At 38.6% G+C, this 27,402-nt stretch overlaps 3 protein-coding genes across 3 annotated transcripts in view; 1 reads left to right on the plus strand and 2 right to left on the minus strand.

Moving 5' to 3' along the window:
- LOC308142264 (calpain-1 catalytic subunit-like) overlaps positions 1-26,013 on the minus strand; it is a gene marked incomplete at its 5' end in the record, with an annotated part of 35,555 nt that extends 9,542 nt beyond the window's left edge. Inside the window, 5 exons of the mRNA XM_080512612.1 lie at positions 313-487; positions 578-711; positions 24,744-24,862; positions 24,953-25,022; positions 25,777-26,013. Of these exons, the coding sequence (XP_080368738.1) occupies positions 313-487; positions 578-711; positions 24,744-24,862; positions 24,953-25,022; positions 25,777-26,013 (735 nt within the window). The remainder of the gene's footprint in view (positions 1-312; positions 488-577; positions 712-24,743; positions 24,863-24,952; positions 25,023-25,776) is intronic.
- LOC308142201 (calpain-1 catalytic subunit) lies at positions 7,049-15,501 on the plus strand (the record flags this gene model as incomplete). Its single annotated transcript, XM_080512549.1, has 20 exons — positions 7,049-7,285; positions 7,714-7,783; positions 7,866-7,984; positions 8,466-8,599; positions 8,734-8,908; positions 9,218-9,292; positions 9,395-9,480; positions 9,574-9,648; positions 9,791-9,951; positions 10,659-10,816; positions 11,272-11,480; positions 11,581-11,620; positions 11,732-11,800; positions 12,424-12,481; positions 12,566-12,627; positions 13,545-13,613; positions 13,717-13,795; positions 14,927-15,043; positions 15,263-15,315; positions 15,475-15,501. The coding sequence occupies 20 exons, from the start codon at positions 7,049-7,051 to the stop codon at positions 15,499-15,501; spliced, it is 2,073 nt and encodes a 690-aa protein (XP_080368675.1).
- Positions 18,551-20,550, minus strand: LOC308142202 (calpain small subunit 1-like; the record flags this gene model as incomplete). The annotated part of the gene is made up of 8 exons (XM_080512550.1): positions 20,395-20,550; positions 20,234-20,291; positions 20,083-20,144; positions 19,793-19,861; positions 19,602-19,680; positions 19,109-19,225; positions 18,907-18,959; positions 18,551-18,580 (listed from the first exon to the last, which is right to left on the minus strand). The coding sequence occupies exons 1-8, from the start codon at positions 20,539-20,541 to the stop codon at positions 18,551-18,553; spliced, it is 615 nt and encodes a 204-aa protein (XP_080368676.1). The 5' UTR covers positions 20,542-20,550.
- Positions 26,014-27,402: the final 1,389 nt, after the last annotated feature.

Raw genomic sequence — 27,402 nt, forward strand, 5'->3', positions numbered from 1 at the left:
CCCTCGAATGGAAGTTACATGTGTTTATTCTAAGCTCAAAGCAGGTGATGACAGAAAAATGATATGGCAGGACGAAACTAGGTGCAGCTGGGGTTGTGGGACTGCATGTGAGTCTGGGAAGCATCAGCAACGAGTGTTTTGTTTATTGTATTGACAGATATATGAATTGCGCAGAATGTTGCATATTTGACACTGGCCGTCGATGTGAAAGGCACATTCTGTATACATTTCTTGTTTTAGTTCAAATAACACTAATATCATGACCAAAGATGTAGCAAAAGTGTAGTATTTTGGCGGTGTGTTCATGCTTACACCCTGTGCTGTGCCGCAGCCCATCAGAGACTTGGATTGGCCAGCTCTGGTCATCATGTCCCACAGGTCCGGAGGGGGGGTTTCCAGGTTAACACAAATGTGAACGCCTCCAGTGAAATCCACCAAGGCTTCAGCAGGAGTTCCAGCATTCATGTCCGAGTAGGAGCCGCATACTCTGCACACAAGCAAGTCAGACGACGTAGCTGTGAGCGAGGCCTCTTATTCTGAGAAAGAATTCGGATTGTTTTTTTTGTTTTTTTCATACTTAGCATAGGCTTTTTCCAACAGAGCAGGCCAGAATTCAGTTGGATCTTTAGAATGGACAAAGATGAGCCTGCCATTGATTGTTGGAAGTTTGTCGTCGATGATGACGTCCACCCACCTTCCAAACCTCCAGAACTACAAGAGAGAATGATGGATAAACTGAAAGTGAATGATTCCCTACTGGAAATCACTGCTTGCAAAACTGCTCACAAAACTTCTTATTATAATGATTTAGCAGAGAAATATTCCAAGTGTGCCATTACATGCTGTACAGATATCACCTGGCTCTATCTGAAGGGAATAAAATCCAGTTCAAAGTACAAATAAATCTTTTTAATCAACTAATCTTGTCTATGTTTGCAGTGATCATGCTTATATAATCACAATGAGTGCATTGATTTCTCAACAAGAATGTCAACCTGTCAACTTAAAATACAACCAGCTGTTTGTGACATCTTGGTTCTCTAAAATTTTAATAAAATAGTTATTAAAAACTCTTGTTTCTTGTGAGATGACCAAATGTATATTTACCCTGAAGTGGAAGAGCCCGCAGTAGCCCTCATTAAAAGTTTGATCCATAGGAATAACTTGATTGAGGATGAAGTCCTGGAAAGTCAAAGTTCCGGCAGACGCCAGAAACCAGCAGTTTCCTGTGTTGGAAAAAATAAACAACCTAACATGCAGTTGGCATGAAAATATAATAATAATATAACTAACTACTAATGATTTCTCCACCACACAATGAACAATGTTGATAGATGAGCAATTTTTGCTCAGTTTGCTTTATTTCCTGAACTTAATCGAGTCCATTTTCCTCTAACAAATAGTAGTTTTGTGCTCTACTCTGCATCTGATTGCCTAATTGTCATTTAACATGAGCTCCACAAAGTTGCCAGTAAACGTGCCTGAATATGACTAATGGGCATAATGAAAGCATGACAAATCATTCAGACACTGAATAAACTCCTGTAGTTGATTTACTTGCACATGGGCCATGCCTCGCAGTCACAGTGAAGTGTTTCCTTACCAATAATGCCTTGGCCGAAGTCAAACCGGGAAACCCCATCGACAACAAAAGCAGGATTAGGGACGATTTTCTGAAAGAAGTATGAACATTTTCAAGTTCTCCAAGACAATATTTTAGCTTTTCCCGTTAATTGCTCATGTAAACGTGAAAAGGATTTCACTTAATGCATCAAAAATACCAATAAGCTCAGACCTGAACCGCAATTTTATTCAAATCATCATCAGCCTTTTTGAGGGTTTTTTTTGTTTTTTGTCATGAAATGTGATAACTTGTGATTTTTAAAGTGACACTCACATGTGGTCTCAGCCACACCACATTGCCCAAGTCCTCAGGCGACAGCACGCCCGCCCCGATGGTCTCAGAGTCAGGAGGGAACATCTCATCCACGAACCTCAGCTTCACTTTCTGACAGTACTGTTTCAGCTGCTCGTAGTCTTGTTTGAATAACCTCTCCGGGTTTTCAATAGTCCCAAAGCCATCTTTCAGATGGCGTGCATTGATGAGATTCTTGCATACACCAGAGGAAGCCATTGCTGCAGAGTGGACTGGAGCTTTCAGAAGAAAAATAAATAAATAAATAAAAAATAAAGCACAAATGATTTAAGCATTCACATTCAAGTGGATTTTTTTTTTTTTTTTTTTTAGCCGTAAGTGGTTTTGGAATGGGATTGAACAGGTGAAACATTTCTTGTGAATGGAACAGCATTGATGCAAGAAAACGACAGAAGTCTGACAACAAACTATCATCATTATCATCATCATAGTGATTACATAACCACATCGTTTCTTTGTGCTTCACATCCAGATTGCATGTTGCGTTCTTACACACCTAAAAGTATGATTATTTTTGTTATTTACATTCATTTTCTTGCACATTTGAATTTAACGTTTAAGAGTAAAACAACACAAAAGCAACATAAAAGAGGAAAAGCACATGCACCCAACCCTCTGGACTCCCAAGTGCAACATATCTAATTGCACAAGCAAACTCTCTGAAACTTACCTCGTCAGGTGAGACAGTGCTGAGTGTATGCGAGATCAGCGAGTTGTGGGAGGAAACCCAAACACCTTTTATACCGTCTGCAGATGCCCGAGGCTCCTGCACTTTTCTGAAGCCCCACCTGAGGAATGGTGTTAATTCAGTCCTTAATGTAGTCCGCAACAGTTCATGCTCAGTACACAAGCTGTCTCTGGGGGTGTGTCCCTCTTCTTCCACCACCAAAAATACTAACGCCGTGAAATAAATAGATGTCTGAATGATATAGTGAGGCTTTCATTTACTGCAGAAGACTTGTGCGAGCTGTGTATTTCACCTGTGGAGCTTTTTTTGTGTGTGTGTGGAGCTGCTTGAGACATAGCAGAACCAAGTGCATTGCAAAGGAGACCGATGTGCAAGGTTTCCTCAGATAAACCCAACAGAAGCTTCATCTTCTATTCTGGTTCTTCAACATTCTTTAACCTTCTAAAACTGCAACACGACTGAATGTTCATGCTATGACATCTCGTGGCCACATGACTTATTCATGGTTGTCGTGGGATGGTGGTGTAGTTACTGGCACGCTTGCCTCACAGTGAAATGATCCCTGCTTTATTGAGGCTTCGGGGACTTTGTGTGTGGGTTTTGCAGGAGTTAAACAACCACACCATAAAATAACATTGTGTTATCAAATGTTTGCACAATGAATCGTGGCGTGGCAAGAGGGAATTTAGGTGATATGTTGAAAGAGGTGGCACCGTTTGAAAAACAATATACACCAGTCAACTGTCACTGAAGTGCACAACTTGTTTTTTTTCTTTAAAAGGTCACTTGTTAGTGGGTGTAATGCATTAGTCACAAGTAATTATTGCAGAAGGTAATGACTGATAAAATATTGTAAACCAGGGACACACAGCGAGTCTGCCTCACCCGTGGCCATGAAAAGATAAAAATAAATAATCATTAAATGAGATGATTGTTAATATTTGTATATTGTGAGGTTTGACAAACGTCATAATTAAACAATAAAATAATACAATTATTCTGTCACAAAAAATACCAAACTGGCATATTTCTTTGTCAAATCGAGGTTTGACCCGTGAACTGTGGCAGCAGCAACTCAAATTACATAATCCCGCCCGTCTAAACCCGTCTATAAGACAAGGCTCGGCAAATGCCCTATTTTCATGTCCGATCCAGCCAGGCCTTTTTAGATGTATATTTGTTTTTAAGAAGGTCCTGTTTTGTTTTTTCAAGTATTATTAAGTACAAATTTACATTGGAGGATGCTTTGCATGGAATATTTTGTTAAATGTGATGTAAGTTGGTAAATCTAGAATATCAGCCCAGTGTCCTCTTCTACGGTAATCCAAATATGGCCAATAAATCAATAGCATAGTAATTCTTGGTGAATCTGAAATGAAGAAGCAGGAAGTAATGCAATTAGCACCATGCTTCACTGTAAAAACTTTTCTTTTATAGAGGTTTTTCCATTATTACCTTTACAAAGTTAAAATTATATATTATAGATTACAATCTCATATATTCTGAGTGCTTCCAATGCTACTAAATTACCAATTCAAATCAATATAAAGCAGGTAAAGAAATATATTCAAACATGTTCCTCTCTCACTTTACAACATGTTGATGTGATATACAGCGTTTTACATTTTGGGATACATGTAGTAGCAAAAAGGGGACCAATGCACAGTGCTGGGAAGGTTCAGTTCAAAGTTCAGTTTACAAATTTCAGTTCATAGTTCATAATTCAGTTCCAAAAATGAACTAGTTCATAGTTCTTTTTTATTTTTTTCAATATGTTACTGTGAGCAATTATCCTCAAAATACTGGTATTTCCCTCTTGTTGCCCCCCATTCAGTCACACTGGCAGCCAGCTGAAGCTTCCCACCCCTACAGTATATTCTCAAAAACATGATGCTTGAATGGTCTTTTTAATGAGGCACTATTAAAACAAAAACAATGGACAGTAGTCCTTAAGTTGCAAAGCAAAACATACCAGGCATATTCTACAAACAAATTAAAAGTTAAAATAGTAAAACCCTCAAGGAGACAATTGTGAACTGCAGTAAACTGTGAACAACAAAGTCCAGAAGATGTGTGGACATAATTCTTGTACTAATACAAACACAATCTGAGGTAGGAACCAGGCTGAGGTAAGTAACTTAAGATGTACCTCAAAGTGCAACATTCAAAGTGCAAAGAATTTAAATATTATTTATCTATGTCATGTTTCAGTTTTTAGTGACTCGATTGTTTCCTGACTTGTTTGCCCAAAGAAAAGTTCTAGAACTTGGGTCATAAAAGAACAATATTCATCCCATGATTGGCTCGCTGGTGCCATGTCTTTTGTGGTTTTAGTTACTGAAGGTTTGAAAGTCTTGAAAGTCTCGCCGAGTGGTTTAGTTCAATGTGCCGTCGTCTCAGGTTTGCAGTTGATGTTGTTAATGTACGGAGTTGCTTCTTGAAAGTGCAAAGTTTACACAGAAAGGAAAGATTTTTTTCCCCACCTGGATCATCACTGACTGAAGAGATGCATATTAAGTGTGTCTGTAAAACAGTTACTAATTCTGTGATGGCAACAAAACCACGAAGAATGTGTGGCAGTCTGTACCTCCACCTTACTGCAGGGGGCAGTGCTTCCTCTGGCTTCCATTGCACACAGTGTTTGCAGAGTTACACTGTGACTAAATCATTGGTTTATTTAATCTAAAAACATTAAATACAATTGTCTTTGTGAATAGAAACATAACAAGAAGAGAAAATATAAAAGATTAATGATAACATTTATCATTTTTAGTTGGATTGAACTACAAATACACTGTTTGGTTTGTCTGTTGTTACTATAACTGTAACAATAACATAATCAGCAAGGTTACTTTTTCTTATGATGATCTGTTTATTGCTTTTTGCTCTCTGTCTATTTACTCTCCTTTTCTCTTCTCCCAACTCCAACCGGAACAGCAGATAGTCTCCACCTCTAAACCTGGTTCTGCAGAAAGTCCCAACCTTTGAGTCCGGTCCGGCATGTTTCTTCCTGTTAAAAGTGAGGTTTTTTTCCTTTACGCTGTTGCCTATACTTACTTAAGTGGAATTATTGTTTTTTTTTCTGTAAAAATGCCTTGAGATGACTTTTTTACTTATTCCCTTAATAGTAAAGAAATAAAGTTTCGGTTGCATTTCAAAAGCTCTCACCAAATCAAATAATCTATTTGACTATTTTGTTTTGGGGATGAATGCATTTCAGAAACTACTTTTGGTCACTTTTATCTATAAAGAAGGGATTTTTTTTTTTTTTATCATAGCTGCAGTACTGTTTCCGGCTTTGCTGGGGACAGTCATATTGTTCATACAATGGTTAAACATTGACAGCCACTCCACTGCAGTAAACATGATTGCAAACACTATGAACCCATAAACCAACACAATTGGATTGAATCCGGTCATAAAAAAGAAAGTGCAGGTAGCTGGGTCAACTCCCTTAAAGTTACAGTCATTCTCCAGGTCCCATGTCAAGATCAGTTGAGAAGATCTCGCTGCAATACGTCAGAGGGTTTACTTGAAGCCTGTTTACATATCTAAGAGCAAAACATACGGGCACCCGTTTGGTCTGTAACCTCCACAAGCTGCTTTGTATTCAGGTCGTCTTCCACCCTCCCTCTGTGTCAGGGCACACCTTCTGTCCCTTCGTCTGGTTAGGTAAGATTTTCTCGCTCTGTTATACATCGAGCAGCCGATTCACAAGTGACATTTTGAAAGTAGGTGCAGATCATACTTGGAAGGTGTGCCGTTTATGTTACAATTACTCTTGTGCGCAAACAAAAAGTTTGACCTTTCAGTGACTGAGTGTGGCAATAAGATGTCACGATGTGATATATTCGCATTTAATTTGAACATTTTCTAAGATGTGACATACTTGTTTCTCCGACAACTTTTAATTTGCAGGATTGCTACTCAGCCCATCATAATAGAACTCTCTTCTTTTAGCGCACTTATGTATTCTGTGTATTTACAGTCACAGCATACTCCATCGATTGAGATTTTGGGGATTTTAAAAGGACTTTGTTGTGACCTTTGTGTGGAATCTGTTGGAGTCCAATCAGAACTCGCAAACATTCATGTCAAAAAGGAAAGGTTAATCTCAGATCATGTGAGACTCTTTCAAAATCCATTTTCTAATCTGACTTTATTCTTAGTTGTTAGAATGACAGCAGTTCTAGAAGAAACTATGTCCATGTTTGCAGTAGAACTGCAAATTCAGTTTGATAATCCATTTTCAGTCGGTACTTTCTGGACATTCGAGATTACTGTTTTGATGAATTTTCTTTTTCTTGATCTCAACAAACCAAACCAACACTCGACTGAAACGTCGTCTGATGCTCTCTCTCTCTTTAAACTTCCTCTTCATTTATTAAAAATGGTCACAAAAAAGAAAAACAAAGGCTTTAGCGATGCCTCCCCCCGGTGCGTGTCTGAACATCATGGAGGCTCGTCATCGGCGAGACGGCTATGGCAGCATGGGCAACCCTGACAGGTTTTTGGGCCAAGACTACCAGCAGTTGAAACAGTACTGCATCAACAAAGGAGTGCGCTACCTGGATGAGACCTTCCCTCCTGACTGGACCTCCATCGGTCAGGAGATCCTGAAGCCATCTGACCTGGCCCGGGTCAAGTGGCTGAGACCAATAGTAGGTATTCTGATATGACTGGACCATCCATCCATACATACATCTTAATCGCCTGATTTGAGTGGATTTGAGGTAATCCACTCAATACCGAGTGAAAACTCAAGTATCCTTGGGGAGAACATGTTAAGTCAACACAAAAACATTCCCTATCAAGAGAGAAATAATTTTCAGATGTCCTTTTAATTTAATTGTATTGGTTTTTTTTAATGATCATATGAAAACTGTTGTGATGCATGGACTTAGTTTTGTTTTTTTTAATTATTGGCTTGCAAAGTCCAAATACATGGAGGACAGGATTCTGGGTTTCACGCCAAGTAAAAGACAGTTGCAACAAAAAGCAACACTCTTTTCTAGTAGAATCAGTACTTAACGAACATGAACTGAATAAAACATCAATCTGACTTTAATAAGTAATTTTTTTTTTTCAGAAAATCAGCCAGAAGCCATTTTTTGTGCAAGATGGTATCTCCAGGTTTGATTTTGGGCAAGGAATACTTGGTAGAGTATTGCTATTCTTCCTGCTATTTACATATGTGGCTCTAGGACTTCCTACCAAATCTTTTTTTTTTTTTCTCAACAGGAGACTGCTGGTTTCTTGCATCTATTGGAGCTCTGACCTTTCAAAAATCCATCTTCGGCCAAGTTGTTCCCCTTGAGCAAAATTTTGATGAGAACTACTGCGGACTGTTTCATTTCCGGGTAATGAAACAACTCCACTGGCAAATAATCAATTTGTAATTGTTTAGCTTCAGTTGCGTCATGCAAGGTTTCATATGGTGACGATGTTATTGCACCGTTGAGCCCAGGGTGTGGCCATAATCATAAAACTTTGCATTTGGACAACAGAGTTTCTTTCACAGAAGAAAGAACAGTGATGTAAATGGGGGAAGGGTTCACTTTCAGACGGATGGCTTTTCTTTAACTACTTTTTTTTTTTTTTTTAAGTAATCTGTCTTCTCTGTCCAAAATTTGAATATCGCTGTCTTAGAAAGAGTACATTGTGTAGTCATCATTCATATCTAAGGATTTGTTCAGTGGTTGTCGTCAGACATTTTCTAATGTTTCACAGGAAGAGAAAATAATATATTAACAATGATTTGACAGAGTTGAAGGATTAACCCTTTGAAGCAAGAAAAACGCTTGGAAATGTATTTCTCATTTCGTAGTGTCCATTTTTCAGTTTTGGAGATTCGGGCGGTGGATGGACGTTGTGATTGATGACAAGCTGCCAACAATCAATGGCAGACTTGTGTTTGTTCACTCCAAGAACCCAAATGAATTCTGGCCTGCCCTGTTGCAGAAAGCCTACGCCAAGTATGTGAATGAAACTCCTCTGCTTCTCAGACACAATTTTACCATGGAAATAATATGACTCCTAATAAGGAGTCATATTGAAATAATATGACTCCTAATAAGGAGTCATATTATTTCCTGTTTATTTTTTCAAGGGTTTGTGGCTCCTACACTGACATGGATGCTGGAACTCCTGCTGAGGCCATGATGGACTTCACTGGTGGTGTACACATGCGCATTGTTCTGTCCAGTCCCCCCCATAACCTTTGGCAGCTGATTGTAAATGCTGGTAAATCCAACACGCTGATGGCTGCTGGTACACCTCCTGGTGTAAGTAATGTGTCATTGCACAGAATTGCACATAAAATCCACCTGTTTAATAGAAGCACTTTATCCATGCTGTTGTCTAGAGTGGGGGAAACCTATCATAGCTAAAACAAAAGTTATCATAACTTTCATTTACATATATTGCAGTAGTTGTATTGTCAAACAGCTTTCTGCTTTTCTGTTTTCCTATGGGGAGAAAATGTATCCCCATTGAATAATGTCAAAAAATATTTCCACTCAGTCTGGCTGTGGTCAGCTCAGCAGAAGTGGATCAGCCAATGTTTTAGTATGATAACTGTCTCCGGTTTGTAGGACGAACCTATTAACACTGTATTACCCAATGGATTGGTCCGAGGCCACGCCTACACAGTGACAGGGGTCAAACAGGTGAAGCATTGCACTCTCTTAGCTCTAACCTGACTGACAATGAAAATCTAATTTTGTTTGTATATCGGTGGTTTGTGATGATGTCGGGTTTTTCTGCTTAAGATGAGGAGCCAAGGGAACATTGTCAATCTTGTGCGCTTGTGGAATCCATGGGGCAAAAGAGAGTGGAATGGGGACTGGAGTGATCGGTAAGCACAGTTTTAGTTTGAACATCATTGAATTCAGCCACCTGCAAGAGTAGAAAGTAATACTTAATTTAAATAATAAAACCTCTTTTGAAGGTCCTCTCTGTGGCAAACTGTGAGCCCTCAGGACCGTGACACATGTCTATCAGTAGGCGATGATGGAGAGTTTTGGTAAGAATTATTGATGAATTAACAAAAGAGAAACTCAATAAATTTTCCTTTTGAGAAAGATAAAGGATTATTGATCTAACAAAGACCCATTTAAGCATATCATCCAAATATAACTACAAACACAATTCCCTTTTTCAAACAGGATGACCATTGAAGACTTCTGTAGATGTTATACTGAACTTGACATCTGTGGCCTGAGCCCAGAGTTCCTCGATGGAAGCCCTTCATCGAGCTGGAAAACCTGCATGTATGAGGGCCGTTGGGTTGCAGGGGTTACTGCTGGAGGCTGCATGAACAACAAAGGTATTTACATTGCAACAAAATTGTGTAGAATTCATCAAAAATGGGCAAAGATGAATATTCTAAAGAGCAGAATGTAGAGCTGTTAAAAGTTAAGGGTCTTGTTTACGGCTCCCACCGGTTCAGCTGAAGTATGTGACGTCACGCATTTGAACAGAATGTTACAATCGTGCCACGAATGACCAAAAAATTATATTTCTAACACATCTTGCCAATGTGTAAATGCTGCATGAGGCAATTCTCCATTCCTTACTCATTTCGTTTCAAAAGTGTGTGTCAAATTAGCGAAACTATTTCTGCTGGACATGCACAACCGTGCCATTGTCGTGTTTCCTCAAAGCTTTGGGATTATTCATTCCAAATATAAACATCATGGAAGACTATAGGAGGTGAAATATTAAAAATAGTCATTGAGAGACTTCTTTAAGTAAATATGCACACTAAAACAGTTCTCCTTATCAGTGGGATATATATATATATACGATGGCGCAGGGTTTACAAGTGCTCTGAGATAAGATGAGATAAGATTAAACTCCAATAAAGCAATAGTTTACACAGTATCATGTACGTTTACCTGATGTTCACTTGATGTCAGCATAATTTGATCCTTAATCCTAAGCAAGAAATTTTTTTTAATTCTGTTGAACTTTCATTCTTGGATGTTTCTTGAGTTTTTTCTTATTTTCCTTGTTCTTCTGTTTGTATCCCAGACAGCTTCTGGACCAACCCGCAGTATCGAGTCAAGATTAGTGGTCAACATTCATCGGATGATGGTGAGACAGATGTTCTGGTTTTTCTCATTCAGAAGCCCGACAAGAGGAACCGACGCCTGGTGCAAAAATTCCACATTGGATTCTCAATATTTGAGGTAAATCTTTATCTTTTTTGTGATATTTTGCATGTGCAGTGCGCATGAAAATTTGCTGTGCCTGTCTGATTGAGTAAGAACAACAACGATGTTGTTGACCAAACCAATGCTGCAACAGTTGGCTGCAAAGGAAGAAAAAAAATATATATATATATCCCATATTCTGCTAATACAATTGATTTTTCTAAAACAAGACTCATGCAATCTGAACTATTACCAGGAATGAATGCTTGTTATATCTTGCTTTTTTTAATGTTTTTTTACACATGTATTTTAATATATTGCCATTTAAAAACAAACAGGCAATAACTTTTCTTTTCTCCAATATGGTTGATTTCCTTCAAGGTGCCCCAACAAGTAAGAATCTTTTCTTTTTAATTCTTTCCTTTTTAAGGATTCATGTACTTTTTTTGCTTATTGTATAAGAGAACTTGAATGTCTCCATGTGATTGCAGTACGTGGGACAGATGGGGAAGTTTCCACCCTCGTTCTTCAGCAGCCATGCTCCAATCGCCCAAACCAAAACCTTCACGAACGCCCGTGACTTCACAGAGTTCCTCACGATGAAGCCTGGCGAGTACCTGATTGTGCCGTCCACCTTCGAGCCCAACGAAACGTCCTCCTTCATCCTGGCCGTCCATTCCAAGACAGAGATTCACTGCCAGTACGCTCCTCAAAGCTCCATAAATGCTTAGTCATCAAATCAGTTTGTCTTCCAATCCCATATTCGCTGGTTTAATCCTCTGGTTTGTCTTTCTTCACAGTGAGAATTCTGGTGACCATAAACACGAAGCGCTTGAAAGGGTTTGTAAGCTTTAACATGTTTTTAGTATTTTATTAACCATGGGATTCTACAGCATTCCTTTTTTAGTGCAAATGCTTTAAAGTGTTTTCTCATCGACTTTCCATTTCCAGCCCAGGCAGGAAAAGGATGAAGAAGAGGACAAGCGCAGGAAAATGTTATTTAGTCAACACTCAGACAAGGTAAATTATCTCTCACTGGTTTGATTGAAGCAGTCTCTTGTTTCATTTACCTTTGGAACATTTTTTTTTTTTTTTTTTCACTATTTTGTCCTCAAACACGAGGTTGACCGAGTTAGATATGACTGAAAAACTCTAATGGGAGTTTTTGTTTCTCCGAGTCAGCTGGATAAACAAATAGAAAAGGAGGAAAAAGGAAAGTAGGTGGAATTTGATCTCTGTACCTTTGGGTTTTAAATCTGCATTCAAGGCTCAGTAATTCAGCTGGCTTCTGCTTAAACTGCAGTTTTCTTCCGAAGCGCATGCAAAAAGGAAAGCAGCACCTTTCGCTTCCGTGGTGATCAGGTGTTTGAAATGTCAAATAAAAAAAAAAATAAATGCAATGATTTCATAAACTTATATTGGTTCACAGTATAATACAACAATGCCATTGCTTATTGTCAGTTTAATAGCAGCAATCCAAAAGGTTGCTAAAGTAAATGGCGATAAAAGACTATCTGAGCGAAACTTCTTCCAAAAATGTCAAAATATCATGGAACCAGTCTGTGCTAAAATATATGTGAGCAAAGAACGAGACAGGAAGTCAATACTAGATACTTTGTCTAACTTTTTGTTGTTGTTTCCAGTATGAAGAAGTGGACGCTGAGCAGCTCCAGAAGCTTCTAAATGAAAAAATCCTGAAAGGTCTGACAATGTATAATCTTCTATTGTTCCACAAATTTGTGTGAGTCTGCCATATTGTTAATTTCAGATATCTGTTTTATTTAGGAGACTTGAAATCCGGAGGTTTCAGCATTGATGCCTGTCGCAGCATGGTTGCACTGATGGATGTATCCTGTTGGGAATGTCATGATGAATCACATACTACAATTAATGGAGTCATTCATACATTACTTTTTGGCTACAAAGCTCATTAAATGCTCAAGTGCAGACCTGTCCAGCTGGGTTATGACACTCGCTGTAACATTAGGACACTGTTTACTTTGACTACTTCAAAAACAGTGCGGGGAAAATAGGCAATATAGAAACGTGGATAATGTTGATTAAAATATATTATCATGGTCGGATGACATGTTCTGAGAAAAAAAATTACATGGCCTCTCAGGTATTATTATGATGGAAAATTCCAAACCTATGATAAGAGTTTAGTATACACAGAACTTGAAGGTCATCCATTTCAGAGCTATGTGCTCGTACAGGTTCCTAAACAAAACAATATTATTAAATGTTACTAGCTCTCCCCGCAGGGTGAACAGGATCTGCTGCTGTCAGTGAGGCCTGTTTACACACCTCTGGTCCACTCATCAACAATCTCGGTGCATTTGTGTTTGTGTTTGTGACCGTGGGAATGCAGGTCGCATTTCCGTTTCTTCCATACCAACTCTGGTTCAGTTAAATTACTGTAAAATCTGATAAATGTCTTTAAACATAATGTCTTTTCTGGACTACAAGGCATTTTCTTTTCCAGTTTTTTTGGCTGGACTCATAACTTATATTAAGAAGTAACTTATCAAAATATACCGATTCCATCTGGCACCACCAGATGTTACAGTATGACAACAGAAAGCCGCTACAGTGCCACAGAAAAACCTCCATTGGTACCGTATTTAACTGATGTTGCAAACAAAATGTCTTCAAACAAATAAAAGCTATATTTAGACTAACAATAAAAGATGCAACAATATAATTACAGAGCATTTTGTGTCATTTTAATATCCACTCTCTTTACAACCTTAATATCTTCAAGATGTCAATCACAGGCAGGTTGAACAGTCGGGAATTTGATCATCTGTGGGACAAGGTCATCATGTACAAGGTAAATAAAAACCAGGTTTGGTCTTTTTTTTTTTTTTTTTTTTTAATGATTTAACATTTACATTTCATTTTTTAATGTGTAACTGCTTTTTTTCTTTTACCAGGACATTTTCTATCTCACTGACGTTTCTCGTACAGGAACCTTGTCGCTGAGCGAGCTGAGGAATGCGTTTGCAGCTTCAGGTGAACTTTCTCACCGTCTTCAAACCCTTTACAATCACTTATTCTTCATTCTGTGCTCATACAAACACTACTGCAGGTCTTAATTTAACAATAAATGAAGTTATGTCAACCTTAGACACCCTTAATCATTTCAGGACAACTCTTACAAAGCCTCTCCTGAAACAAGACTTATTGATTAAATTCATGTCTGCCGAGGATACAAGCAAAGCTCCTGTTAGAAAATCTCCAACCTGTCACCTTTTACACTTATGACAGCCTTATGAAAGGTTTATTAAACATACTTTTAGGCACTACCTTGTAATAAAATCAGTTCTTTACGTTCATCTTCAGATTTGTGAGTTACTTTAACTTCTTCAAAAGTTCGTCTAAATGCTTTTCCTTGACCTCACTCAGCCATTGAACAATCCACGACCACAAAAACCTGCTGCTCATTCTTCCCTAACAGTATGTGTGCTGCTTAAAAATATTTCATGGTCAGTCAAGGCTAAAGAAAAGCTGTCCTTTAACTGCAGCCAAGTTCTGTATTGAGACCGGAACCAATTCAGACATTGTTCAAATTGTTTCGACAGTTATTTTAGTTTTTTTGTTTTTTTTATATCACTTGTCAATCACAAGGTTAAACAGAGAAACAGACCAAAGTACACACTCATAATCCAAACACGTTAATAATCAGCAAAGTAGATTAGAGGCAGTCATACAGACACATGGAGTGTGTTAAAAAACAACAAATAGCAATGCAAATAGCAACCTGGAATAGAATCCAGTCTTCCTGCTGTGAGGTGACATTTTAGGCTATTTTATCACCAGACAGCTTTCAATCAACTTTATTTTAAAATAAACTGGCTCAGCATCACATTCATCATGAGGAAAGAAGATATACTGGAACTGGAAATTATCTTTCATTGAAGATATTATTATTTTGATTTCAGTCACTGCCAATAATTTTTGATTCACTTTGCGCTTTCCCGGGATTCCCGGCCTTATGTGCCACCTGGGCCCGAAAAAAAATTGATTTTCCCCGAGATCATTATGTCTTGACGAATTACTGCATTTGTCAGAAGTATGCAGTGTAATACCAAGTCATTGGATGAATAACTCTTTGTGAGCAGTGACAATGTGCGTGTCTTCCAGGTGTGAAGGTCAGTGACAATATGCTCAATGTGATGGTTCTCCGCTATGGCGTCTCCTCTGGACACATGAGTCTGGAGAGTTTCATCAGTCTGTTCATTCGCCTGGACTGCATGCAGAGTGAGTACAGCCTGGTGGGAAACATGGGGACTATACACATCAGCATAAAATTAACCATTTGTTCTACAGCAAGTCTCTATTGTTCCTGACCTACAGCGAATTCACACTATGCACCTATCAGCCGTGCCAGAAAAAGAGAGAGAAACAAGAGCTTTTAGAATGAAACCAATTAAAACTCGTTCCATAGCTCCTGCCATGTTTTTGTGTGTCGTTTCGCAGAAATCTTCAAACAGCTGTCTGACGGAAAAGCCATGACTCTTCAAGAGTTTGAGGTAATAAAGTTATCTTCTTTCACATTATACACCGATTAACTGAAGCCAAAATTCCAAGAAATTACTTAACTGTATAGTTATGTCTATGCACTGTATGGACTGTGATTAAGGTGTATCAAAGTTGAATTGCTTTGATGATGTGTCTCTTCTGTTTTCCAGTGGATGTCCATTTCAATGTACACTTAGCAACTCGTCTTTGATGGTGGCCTTGCACTTCAGTCAACTCTACCACAAAACATAAAAAAAAGAAAAAGCATTTTCTTCTCAGCGTCACATGATCTTCTATGCAAAGTGTGTCGTTACCTATTGCATTTCACTCAGAAAATATACCTTCATTCATTTCAATTCTCATTAAACAATAACAGAAGATGAAGTCAAACTTACTTTAAAGACTCTGCATTGGACTGAAGATGAACTTTACTGCATTTACTGACTGAATAACTGCTGCAATTTTGTATGATCAAGAAAGAGACAATGTCTTTTGATGTCATGCCTAATAAAACACAGCAAGTAAATTATCTATGTATAATGTCTTACATTTGTCTATATCCTTATTTTCATAATTTTCTCTGTTTGTTGTTGTTAATTCATGACAAAACAATGCTAGAAAATACGAGGGTCAATATACCAATGTGTGTTAGTGCAGTTTCTTCCTTCTCATGGTGCAGAACAAAGACATTATCAACACCACAAAGACGAGGTAAACAGCAAAGATCCCAAAATCCCTATTTCAACTGTGTGTCTTATACTTCAAGCCACACAAAGTGTTCGGATGCCTATTTGGATGTGAAGTTTGCCAGAATGAATTTAGAGTGTGAAGAATAATAAAAAGAGTACACTTTGACATGGGAACAGCTTCAGGCAATGCTGGAAGCACGTGAAGCGCAGTTTCCAGCCAGTGGCTTGTAAACACGCAATATGACTCAATGGACCAAGGCCAAAGTAGTGCTACAAGTGCCAGATAGTGTTTTATGAACTTATATAACTAAAGTAGAGCTGTTTTTAAAGGCAGTACACCAGTTTGTGTACAGCATTCGAGTAAGGCTGAGTAAGAGCTAGTGGGAAAACAGCACAAGAAGTCATTAAAGGAGCAAAGCTGTTCACTTTCTTGGCTCTCAAAAGAGTTTGGCTGACTCTTTAATTCATGTTAACACTGCGGCAGTACAGCACAAAGAGAGAGCAGTACACATATGCCAACTAACATTCTCGGTCGGAGTTCCGGATGTAGCGAGGACCCGTTCAAGGCTGCTTGCAGCTTTGATTTTCCTTGTCTTTTTTGCCAGGATTTAGTGTCAAATGCCAGCAATCAGCAGGCTTATTGAGGCAACAAACATTTTGCTGAGGTCATTCGCATTGACCATTTATGGTAGAAAGTGGGTGTGTTGAGGGCAGGATTTGAACTGCGCAACCTTCCAGGCGGATTGTGATCTATGAAAGGAAAGCGTGTGTAGGTTTATGCATGCAACGTTTTACAGATCCTGATTTTTTATTTTTATTTTTTTTTTTTTGAGTGCACGCCATTTTCAGTTTTGGGCTGTACACGCATACATTTTTAGTGGGAATCCTAAGCAATGTTTTATAGAGGAGGCCCCAGGTGTCAAGGAAGATGAGTCGCAGCTCTTCAGAGATGGAGGCGAAGACATACATTCACGGGACTTTGTAGATCTGCACAAACCTCAGTATTTACGCACAAAACTTAACCCTAACCCTGACATGCTCACATTGTGTTATGCACATACAAATCTATGTATGCTGAGAGATTTAAGTAGGCACACAGAAATCACAGTGCAGACATATAAAGCTCCATACACAGACAACTCTTCATACACATGCACCCATTTTCCTGTATGAGGAGAAGTTTGTCTTCTTAGTGTTGGAATACATTAAAACAGCCTCATGCAGCTACTGCAGTGGTTCATATAGAAGCAAGAAATCTATACAAATAATTTCTAACACTTTAAAAAATATTTAAGTGCAGTTGCAAAAACCCTCGAAAGTCATATTAAAAATGTTTGTCATGACCAATATTTCTTCTGCTGAAAAACACATATCCACAATCCCTCTCAGTGGTCACAACTTACCAGCATTTCATGGACTGAAGTCTCCTGCAAATACTTAATATGCTAATACTCAAAAACGTAGTAAAATACTATATATAGTATACAATACTATATATGAGAAACTCCAATATGAAGAAAAGTGTGGCAAGCATGTAAGAACCAGGAAGAAAATTAATGTGCAAAGACTTTCCCTTGATATTCACAATGAGTTTTATTATTTCCATATCAAAATGTTCACAGTAGTAAGAGTGTCAAGTACTGAAATTTATGTTGGTACAAAATCTAGATTTGAAAAGCACTTGTGTTTAATATCAATAACACGGTCATTCAAATAACACAATGAAGCTGAAAGTCAATCTATGGCTTCACAATAAGAGGATACCCTGTTTGGTTTAACTGCATGATCAGTTTCATGTAAGGAACCTGAACTGTAGACAGCAGCTTGTTTATACTGCAGAGATCGAAGGAAGCACTCTTCTGAATCAGTTCTTCCCCGAATGAGTTCATATCCAACTTCTCCTCTTAAGTGTACATGGAAATGTACATCCACTGGAAATACAAAGACACAGATAGCTTAGTGAAGCAGTACAGCAAACATATCCAGAAAATGATGCTTGAGTCGAGGGCCCTGCTTATACGACAACGACAAGAGAAAACAGCAAACTCTCTTTAAGTAACACTGGCAATTCCAGTCACTGAAAAGGCTTCATCTCTGTCTCTATTTGAAAAGAGTAAACAGCTTTTTGGAAATGACTTGTACTGCACATCCGCAAGTAGACGGATTAGCAGAAGTGGTTTAATGATTCTTTGTGACAGAAGACAGTGAGCTGTCCTCCCAGCCTTAAACAAGCCAGATACATTTCTGCCAGATTCCTTCTGCCCTTATTTCCTTAACAAAAATAAATGATGCAGAACTGAGGCCACTTTTGTGATTCACAAATAACTTGTTGTCCACTTGCCTTTTCCCCCCATAATTGAGCAGGTTATCCATATATGTGGTTTCCTTTGTAGTTCATCTCAATTCTGTGGTCACTTGTACTCATGGCAGGAGCAGGTAATGATCCATTACTGACAGGCTGTTCTTCTTCAACTCAGTGATAAGCTGGTTTAACTTGTGCTACTGACATCAAGTGTCTAAATATTTGAACTACAACAACACCGATGATGATATGACACTACACCTTCACCTGGATCACATTTGTTTCCTACAACGGGCAATGAGTGAGTCCTTGTGACAAAGAGAGACAGTTTAAAGGAATTTAAATGTTAACATAATACTGTTCTCTGCATGTGTACAAGGGCAGTTGTATTATATAAGCAAAGTGGCTATTAGTATGGCACACATGAAAACCATATTGTTTTCACTGTTTCCATAGTTTGTGTGTACACCGTCCAATCGCAAAACTTTTTTGAGATGATAACGCAAAACTGTGATTTCAGTCAATCCTCGTCGTGTAAGCAGGGCCTAAATTAACCACCATGTCTTTGAGAAAAGTCTAGAAAAAAAAGGACACAATGGTAGCTTTATTACCTCAGAGTGCTGAAGACTCATTTGCTTTCCATTACACAGCTGAGTGAAGATTTCTGTTGAGCAATGCACAGAAATAAAATTAGAAACCAGATATTCAACTGGTCATATATTCTTAATCATCCCAGTTCAAGCCAAAGTAGAAATTACTACTCATACCAGGATACTGTATTTGTTCTCCTTTACAACCCTTGACTGTACTCACTCTGCATGCAGTCCAAGCGAAGGATCAGACTGATGAAGCTCTCCAGAGTCAGGTGTCCAGAGGAGGCACCATAGCGCAAGGCCATCAGATTGAGCATGTCATCACCGACCCCCATTCCTGGAAAAAAACAAAAAAAAACAAACCATATGTAATCTTTATCACATATGTAATCTTTAGTAAGATTATATCAAATGTTCATCATTTATTTTTAATAAAACTGTGCAGTCCCCAATATACTCTCCATTTATACCTGTACTATAAAATATCCTGTATTTCTCAGCATTACTGCACCTTAAAGGTTTGGACAAACACAATATATCTGGACTAATACAATATAAATTCTGCAATAGTGGCGACCCACAGTTGCATGTTTGCATCTTGTCAAATGTTGCTTCATCCTGAAATTTTTGGAACAGATGCATTTATTTGAAGTTGTATCGAGTCATATCACATCTTCTTCAGGATAAATAAACTGATCATGGATTCGTTGTACCTGAAGCGATGAAAGCATTCCTCAGCTCACTCAGTGAGAGTGTTCCTGTCTGGTCGACATCAGTGAGGAAGAAAATGTCCTGGTGGCGGAAAAAAAACCCACACACAAAACAATGATCTGAAACATATTTTTGTCTATATTTATCTGCATATACAGTACATCAATCTTTTAACTGACGAGGACTTCTTTACCTTGTATTTTTCCACTTTGTTCCACAGACGGATGAATTCCTCACTGTTCAGTTTGCCCGTGATCGATGTCTGTTCGGCATTAAGGCAACTACAACTTCACATCTTCACCTGACCTTCAATATGATTTGTGTCAACAAGAGTGAGAGGGTTTGCTTCCATGTACACGTAAATGTTTCACGTCAAAACAGCTATGCCAAAACCTCTCTTTAACATTTCACTACCTCCCAGAGTTTTGGAAAATAAGCAGACGCTGCACTGTGGGAGTTACAAGCAATGTCACGACAGGATACGTCCATCAGAGCAACCATGCTGCGACAGGCGTCAATACTGAAGCCTCCATTTTTCAAGTCTCCTGAGAAAGAAAATGCATTTACAATAAGTGAAATGGGACAATTTTTGCATGCATTTCAATGTCTTTAGTTTCAGTGTCATAGTCCAAACCTTTCAGGATGCTGCAATTCAGAAGCTTCTGGAGCTGCTCAGCATCCACTTCTTCAAACTGGAACATTAAAGAATTATCACAACACCAACAATCCCCAAATGGAAATAAACCTCAGATCTGCAATTGAAACAATGAAAGTGAGTCCTTTGCAAAGGATTACCTTATCGGAGTACTGACGAAATAGTCTCTTCTTTTTGTCGTCCTCCCCTGAATTTTTAAGGGTCTTTGTCTGTGAAGTCAAGGCAGTGAAAAGCAATGAAGTACAATTACCAGCATAACAATAAAATGATGTAAACATCAGCGTCATCGTGTTACCTTCTCAGTTGGCTCAAACCTAACATCAGCTGAATTCTCACTGAGGAAGAGGAAAATTATGTTGTATTTCTTCATATATACATCAATATTAGAAACTATTATACTGTGTACCGTGTATGAGCATACTAGCACTGGGTCTCTGCCTTTGAGTAGATGGTTAGGATGAAAGAGGCGGTCTCGTTGACATTGAAGGTGGACGGCACGATCAGGTATTCGCCGGGCTTCATAGAGAGGAACTCGATCACCTCACGGGCATTCATGTAGGTTGCAGTTTGGGCAACGGGCGAGTGGCTGGTGAAGAACGTGGCCGGAAACTTCCCCCTCTGCTCTTTATACTGCAGGCAGACAGCAAAGTGTTGTTTGTTTTGTCATTAGTGTAAAAAAGATGCCACATTATGGGAACAAGAAGGGTTAAATAAATGGATTCTTACTTGCTCGGTCACCTTGAAAGGCATTGTGGGAAATGATTTCATGTTGGACAACAAAAAGAAATGAAGTTAATTAACATGCTTACAACATTACAATAGAAAATTGTAGTATAGAAACTTAGATCACTCTAACAATGGCAAAATTATAGTGTAATGCACAATAATAGATGACAATGGAAATTCTGTCAAAATTCCAGATTTCAGTTAATAAAATTAGAAACTTCGTCATCACAAATGGTGAAGGTGAAGGAATTCCTTACATTCAATGAAGAGCAAGATCTGTGCTTACCTCAAACAAAGAGAATCCAATGTGAAGGGTTTGCACCAGGCGTCTGTTCCTCTTGTCAGGCTTTTGCATGAGAGACACCAGCAAGTTTTTCTCACAATCCTTCTCCAAGCATTCACCATGGATCTTGATTCGAAATTGTGGATTGGTCCAGAAACTGTCTGGATGATGAAAATGGGAAAAAAGACATTGGACTAATTTTCCAATGTATACTGAGCAAAAGTATAAAGGCCTATTTCTCTCAAATATTGTTTATTGTGGCCACCCTAAGGCACACCTTTGCAATAATCATGCTATCTAATCAGGATCTTGATATGCCGCACCTGTGAGGTGGGATGGATTATCTCGGCAAAGGAGAAGTGCTCACTAATTTAGACAGATTTAGACAGATTTTTAAACAGTATTTGAGAGAAAAGGGTCTTTTGTGTATATAGAAAATGTTTTAGATCTTTGAGCTGAGCTCATGAAAAATGGGAACAAAAATAAAAGTATTGCGTTTATATTTTTGTTCAGTGTGGATACCGCTGAAGCAGAACACTCCTATACCACTATACATATACCTCTGTTATTCATGCAGCCTCCAGCAGTGGTTCCTGCCACCCATCGGCCCTCAAACATGGAGGTCTTCCAGGGGCAAGTTGAGTCTTTTTCCAGAAAGTCTGGACTCAAACCACAGATATCAAGATCTGTGTAGAACTCACAGAAGTCATCTTTGTTCATCCTGTACGAACATGTGAGAAATGTATGTGAGTATTTATGTAAAGCCTAACTCTTCATAACTCATGTGTAGTAAATGATATATAAAATTGGGGGCAGCTTACCAAAACTCTCCGTCATCAGCCACTGACAGACACTTTTCCCGATCCTCAGGACTCACACTTTGCCACAGAGGGGACCTTTGAAACAGTTTACTTAAGTTACAGATCTGACCACATCTCTTCTTCCGTTCTCTTAGACATTCAGACTCAACATGCCATACTGGTATATGCAAATTTTAAAGCTGCCCTGAGGCGAACAAGCGGTTATGTCTCAGTAACAAGCAAAACCAGTATTCAACAGGGAGAGATCGATTTTCACAAGACCATGTGACGTGCCTCTTCAACATTTCTTGGAAAAGACCTTAATCCTTTCCTGTGTTGCCTGTCCAACATAAAGAGGTGCGTCTAAAGCATAACAAAGGGTATTATTGTGAATGATGGAACATAGGATGTGCTCGTAAAAAACAATAAAAACCTGCTCACGTGGTCTGTTTTTGAATATCTCTTTTATCATTTATCTATCTTGATATATCTTTATTTATATTTATTTTAATATTTATTTATGTGATCGTTTAATCTGTAAAATGCCAATGTTGGACTTTCCATGTCACACAGTCAGAGGTGTACATACTTATCACTCCACGGTCCGCTCCACTCTCCTTTGCCCCAGGGGTTCCACAAACGCACCAGGTTTACAGTTTTTCCTCGAGTCATAACCTAACCAGCAAAAACCACAAGTTATAATCACTGCGTCTCATAAATCTGAACATGCAATGGATAATTTTAGAAATGCAAGAACTGTAGATAAGAGGTGTGCAGAAATCCTGAACTGGCCAAGACGCCAATCTTTTCTTTCAAATCCAACTTTAAAGATCTCACTTGGACAGTATCTGCTGGCGTTTTATAAATAACTTAATTATCAACATTACAGTGTTATTATTTGTTGTACTCCACCTGTTTGACACCAGTAATTGTGTAGGCGTGGCCCTGAACCAGTCCATTCTGCATGACGGTGTTTGCAGATGTCTCCTATGAGAGAAAAAAAAAAGTTTACACTAAAATGCTGAAACTTCACACTTAAGCTGGAGAGTTGTGATCACAGTTCTCTGAAATTGTTTTGTTGCGTATTTCTAAGAATGCCTGATGGTCAACTCAACTCCTGCATGTCACGAAGAACATTCTAGAACACAATATCCCTAACCCTTCCTGCATCAAAGATATACTGGGCCATTATATTAAAACATTTTGTCATTTTTCAGCTTGATCCACTGCACCTTTTCAGCCTTTCTATTAATTAACATAATATATGGCCAGTAGACAGTCTCTGCAGGATTTCACAACTTATGGGGTTTTAGTCTAAAGAAGCCACTTGATTTGCTAATTCCTCCAAAAAGTTTTGGAACAAAAATACAACTACTGCCTTGAAAAAAACTACCCAAGAAATAAGTTTGTAGTCACTTGCCATGATGAGTAAAATCAAGCACATGTGAGCCCGCCTCTGCTGTGCAATATGATGACATTTAAAATAACAACTTTCAGTGGAACGATTTTGTAAAAATGTTGTGAAATGGTCTTGTACAAGTCTCAGCTATTGCATCACAAGAAAACTGTTTCCTCAAGGGGCTTACAAGAGGTTCCATAAATCTCACTCCGGAAGTAGTAAAGTGTTTCTATTGTATTCTATTGTATTCTATTCTATTCTATTTATTCTATTCTATTCTATTCTGTTCTATTGAGACTGATGGACCAAACTGCAGCAATAACACCAGTCTCATCTGCTGACCTGTAACAATGCTTTGTTGAAACTTTATGTAGTCTCTCTAAAAGAAATACTCTCATGTCAAGTTATTTAAATGCAGCTGGTAGATTATTAACTGAAGTTTTCTTTCAGTCATTGTATATATCTCCACTTACACCTTGAGGTGTGCCACAGCCCATCAGCGTGCTGGACTTGCCAGCTCTGCACATCAGCTGCCACAGATTATGGGGTGGACAGGACAGATTAATACACATGTGAACACCACCGGTGAAGTCCATCATGGCCTCTGCTGGAGTCCCAGCAGTCATGTCACTGTACGACCCACAAACTCTAAAAAAAACAGTGAAAACAATGTTATTTCCTCCAACGGTGTATGATAAAACTCATCAATGTTTGATAAAGAATGGACTTATATTGTCATACTTGGCGTAGGCTTTCTCCATCAGGGCAGGCCAGAACTCATTAGGATCTTTGGAGTGAACAAAGATCAGCTGGCCATTGATGGTTGGCAGTTTGTCATCAATCACAACGTCCACCCACCTCCCGAATCTCCAAAACTGAGGAAGAAGAAACAGCTTGAGGGCAAAACGTGGCTGTTTGGAGTGATAGTCATTGAACTGTCTGTAAGTTTCTCATCTGAACCCAGTTTCTCAGCTTTAGAGCCATTTAAATACCCTGGTGTGATGATATAAGTTTACAAATGACTCTGTTGTGGTAATTTGGGGATGCTGCAATAAATCTTTCATTTTCAAACCACATCTGACCTTTGGCAAACCCAAGAGGTCAACATGCTTTGCAACTGAAAGTTCCAAAACCGAACCCAGTTCTTCACATAATTAAAGCAAGCATTTGCATAGCAATTGTGAATTAAGTTGTAAAGTGGTCTTATTTTGCCTGTTTTGGCTTAATTCAAATCCCTAATAACCCACTGACCAAATAAACGCTTGTGTTGTTGGTATTTACCCTGAAGTGGAACAGCCCGCAGTAAGTCTCATCGAAATACTGGTCAAGAGGGACGACCTGCCCGAGGATGTCATTCTGGAAGGTCAAGGCTCCAATAGATGCCAGAAACCAGCAATTTCCTGTTGGAACACAGTCACACAGGCATCAGAAGCCTGGAGATGTCTGGCAGTAAAAATCTTTTACAAGAAAGAAAGAAAAATCCACTGTACCAATCAGTCCTTGACCGAAGTCAAACCTGGAGATCCCATCAAGTACGAAGGACGGGTTGGAAGCAATTTTCTGAAATCAAGAGAGAGCAGATGAGGCAATGAATCTTTTATGTTAATACAGTCATTTATCTCTAAAACATTTGTCTGAAATGTATTTTATTCTGGACCATTAGACCTGCTTCAATTGCTTTGAGATACAAAAAACTTCGATACGTTTTGTTTGTTTAAGTGCAAAGAAATATAAATATGTTCTAAAAAAAAAAAAAAGTCTCATTTGAATGTGCTTCTCTGGCGTTACTCTCTTTACAACACTCCATTCCTGCATATGATGCACGCTCTTTATGCACACACGTCAACGACAGCAGCATGCTGAAAATTGTTCTTGTTTATTCTCGACAACCGGTCCTAAAAAAGATGAAAGTGTTCCTGGAAGGTAGTCTGAAAGGTATATGTGAGTTTTGAGGCAAGACTTTAAGCAGTGTGTCATTTAAATTCACTCAGCTGCAAGTGTGTGTGTGTGTGTGTGTGTGTGTGTGTGTGTGTGTGTGTGTGTGTGTGTGTGTGTGTGTGTGTGTGTGTGTGTGTGTGTGTGTGTGTGTGTGTGTGTGTGTGTGTGTGTGTGTGTGTGTGTGTGTGTGTGTGTGTGTGTGTATACACATAGGGGGAGACTGTCAGACTGCAGGAAGCAAATTCAAATTTTACTCAAGTTTGAGCGCCATTTGGAATAAAAAGGGTCTGAATCACTGCAGACGTAAAGTATATTCAGTTAAACAACGGGGTATCTACTCATATACTCATAAAGCAAATATCAATAGGAGACATACCGCTGGTCTCATCCAATTCACCCGGGACAGATCAGAGGGGCTCAGAATCCCCTGACCGATGGACCTACTGTCAGGGGGGAACATGTCGTCGATGTATCGCACCCCTCTGATGAGACAGTACTGTTTGAGCAGTTGGTAGTCCTGGTTTATGAACTTCTCTGGGTTGGTTGGACTCCCGTAACCTTCGATCTTGTTACGGGCACCCATGATGCTCAGACACACGCCGGGAGGAGGCATCTCTGCAGTCTTGGTTCTCTGTTTGATGCAGCGTCAAACTACCACATGGAAAATCAATGGTGAGCTTTAAGATCAACACACAACTGTAATCCCTGAACTAGAGTTATTCATTCTACTCCTGTCTAGAACCAAAGCAAAGTGCTGCAACGTCGACCTGAAAAATTTGAAAAACGTTACCATTTCCATAGATAATGAACTCAAATTTAGTAACTGCAGTTTTTGCAAGACTTTTTTTGCACTTCATTTCTGGTGTCTCATGTCATATCAATTTTATGAATACAGTACACTGAAAAAAGAAAATAGTTGGACCAACTTAACTAAAATGTTTCAGTTGGTCACATCTAAATGAATCAAGTTATTCGCACTTAATCTAATTCTTTAACTTAATTTAATCATGAAGTTAATTAAGTTTGAAGAACTTGATTGGGTTGGTCCAACTATTTTCTTTTTTCAGTGTAGTAAATAATAAATGCTGACTTTGATTTGAACACAATTTGAGCGTATCTATAAATTGAGTGCTTTAATTTTCTTTTGTAATCTTTTCTTCTTATCATTATTTTTTTAAATTAAAATGAATTATTATTGATGTCATATAGTGCGCTATTTTGTGTGTTATTTTCATAGTATGTTCTCAATATTATTTTTTTCCTATTCGTCCTTTCCTTAGAAAATGTTGTTTTTGTCTTGTTGCGGAACAGGTATTTAAAACATTTCTCTGCACATTATACCATCTATAATTGTTGTTTGTCACAAATGAAGGACTTAATTTGACCTGTTGCCACTACTTTGACCTGAATTGCTATTCCATACCATATTATAAGGTATTTCTCCAAGTGGTTTGCTGATCTCGGGTGTTAAAATGTAGGATTAACCCTGAGACAGTATTAGAAATCTAAATTATACATCCCAATGATGAATATTCTTTTTGATATTGAAATGATACTGTCATGGCTGTCCCCACAAGGTTGTAAAGTACATTTGACACTGTATGTAAGTAATGACAAAACTTAAATTACCAGCAGATAGTTCCCTTAAATCACCAAATAAACTAAAAGATCATAAGTTATTTAGCTCAATGAGTAGTACCAGATTTTTAAAAAATGTTTTGCATGTGAAAGAGGTAACCAGTGTCCTCATAACAATACCAAGACAGAAAAGACTTTCTATGAGCCGTCATCTTTACAAGAAGTGACTATTTATCCACCTGGAGGCCAATATGCAGGATGCGGTTAATAAAATCTGAATTCTTGCCAAGATTGAAAAGAAATATCTTACCGACTGGGTGAGTGGCGACAGAGAGCAGGCGTTCAGTGCAGCTGAGGGAGGGCAGACTAGCAGGTGAGAGTTACGGGGCCCCCATGCTTATATAATGACTGGAACTGCCTGAGG

Source organism: Blennius ocellaris (assembly GCF_963422515.1).
Source record: "Blennius ocellaris genome assembly, chromosome: 17".
Lineage (NCBI taxonomy): Eukaryota > Metazoa > Chordata > Actinopteri > Blenniiformes > Blenniidae > Blennius > Blennius ocellaris.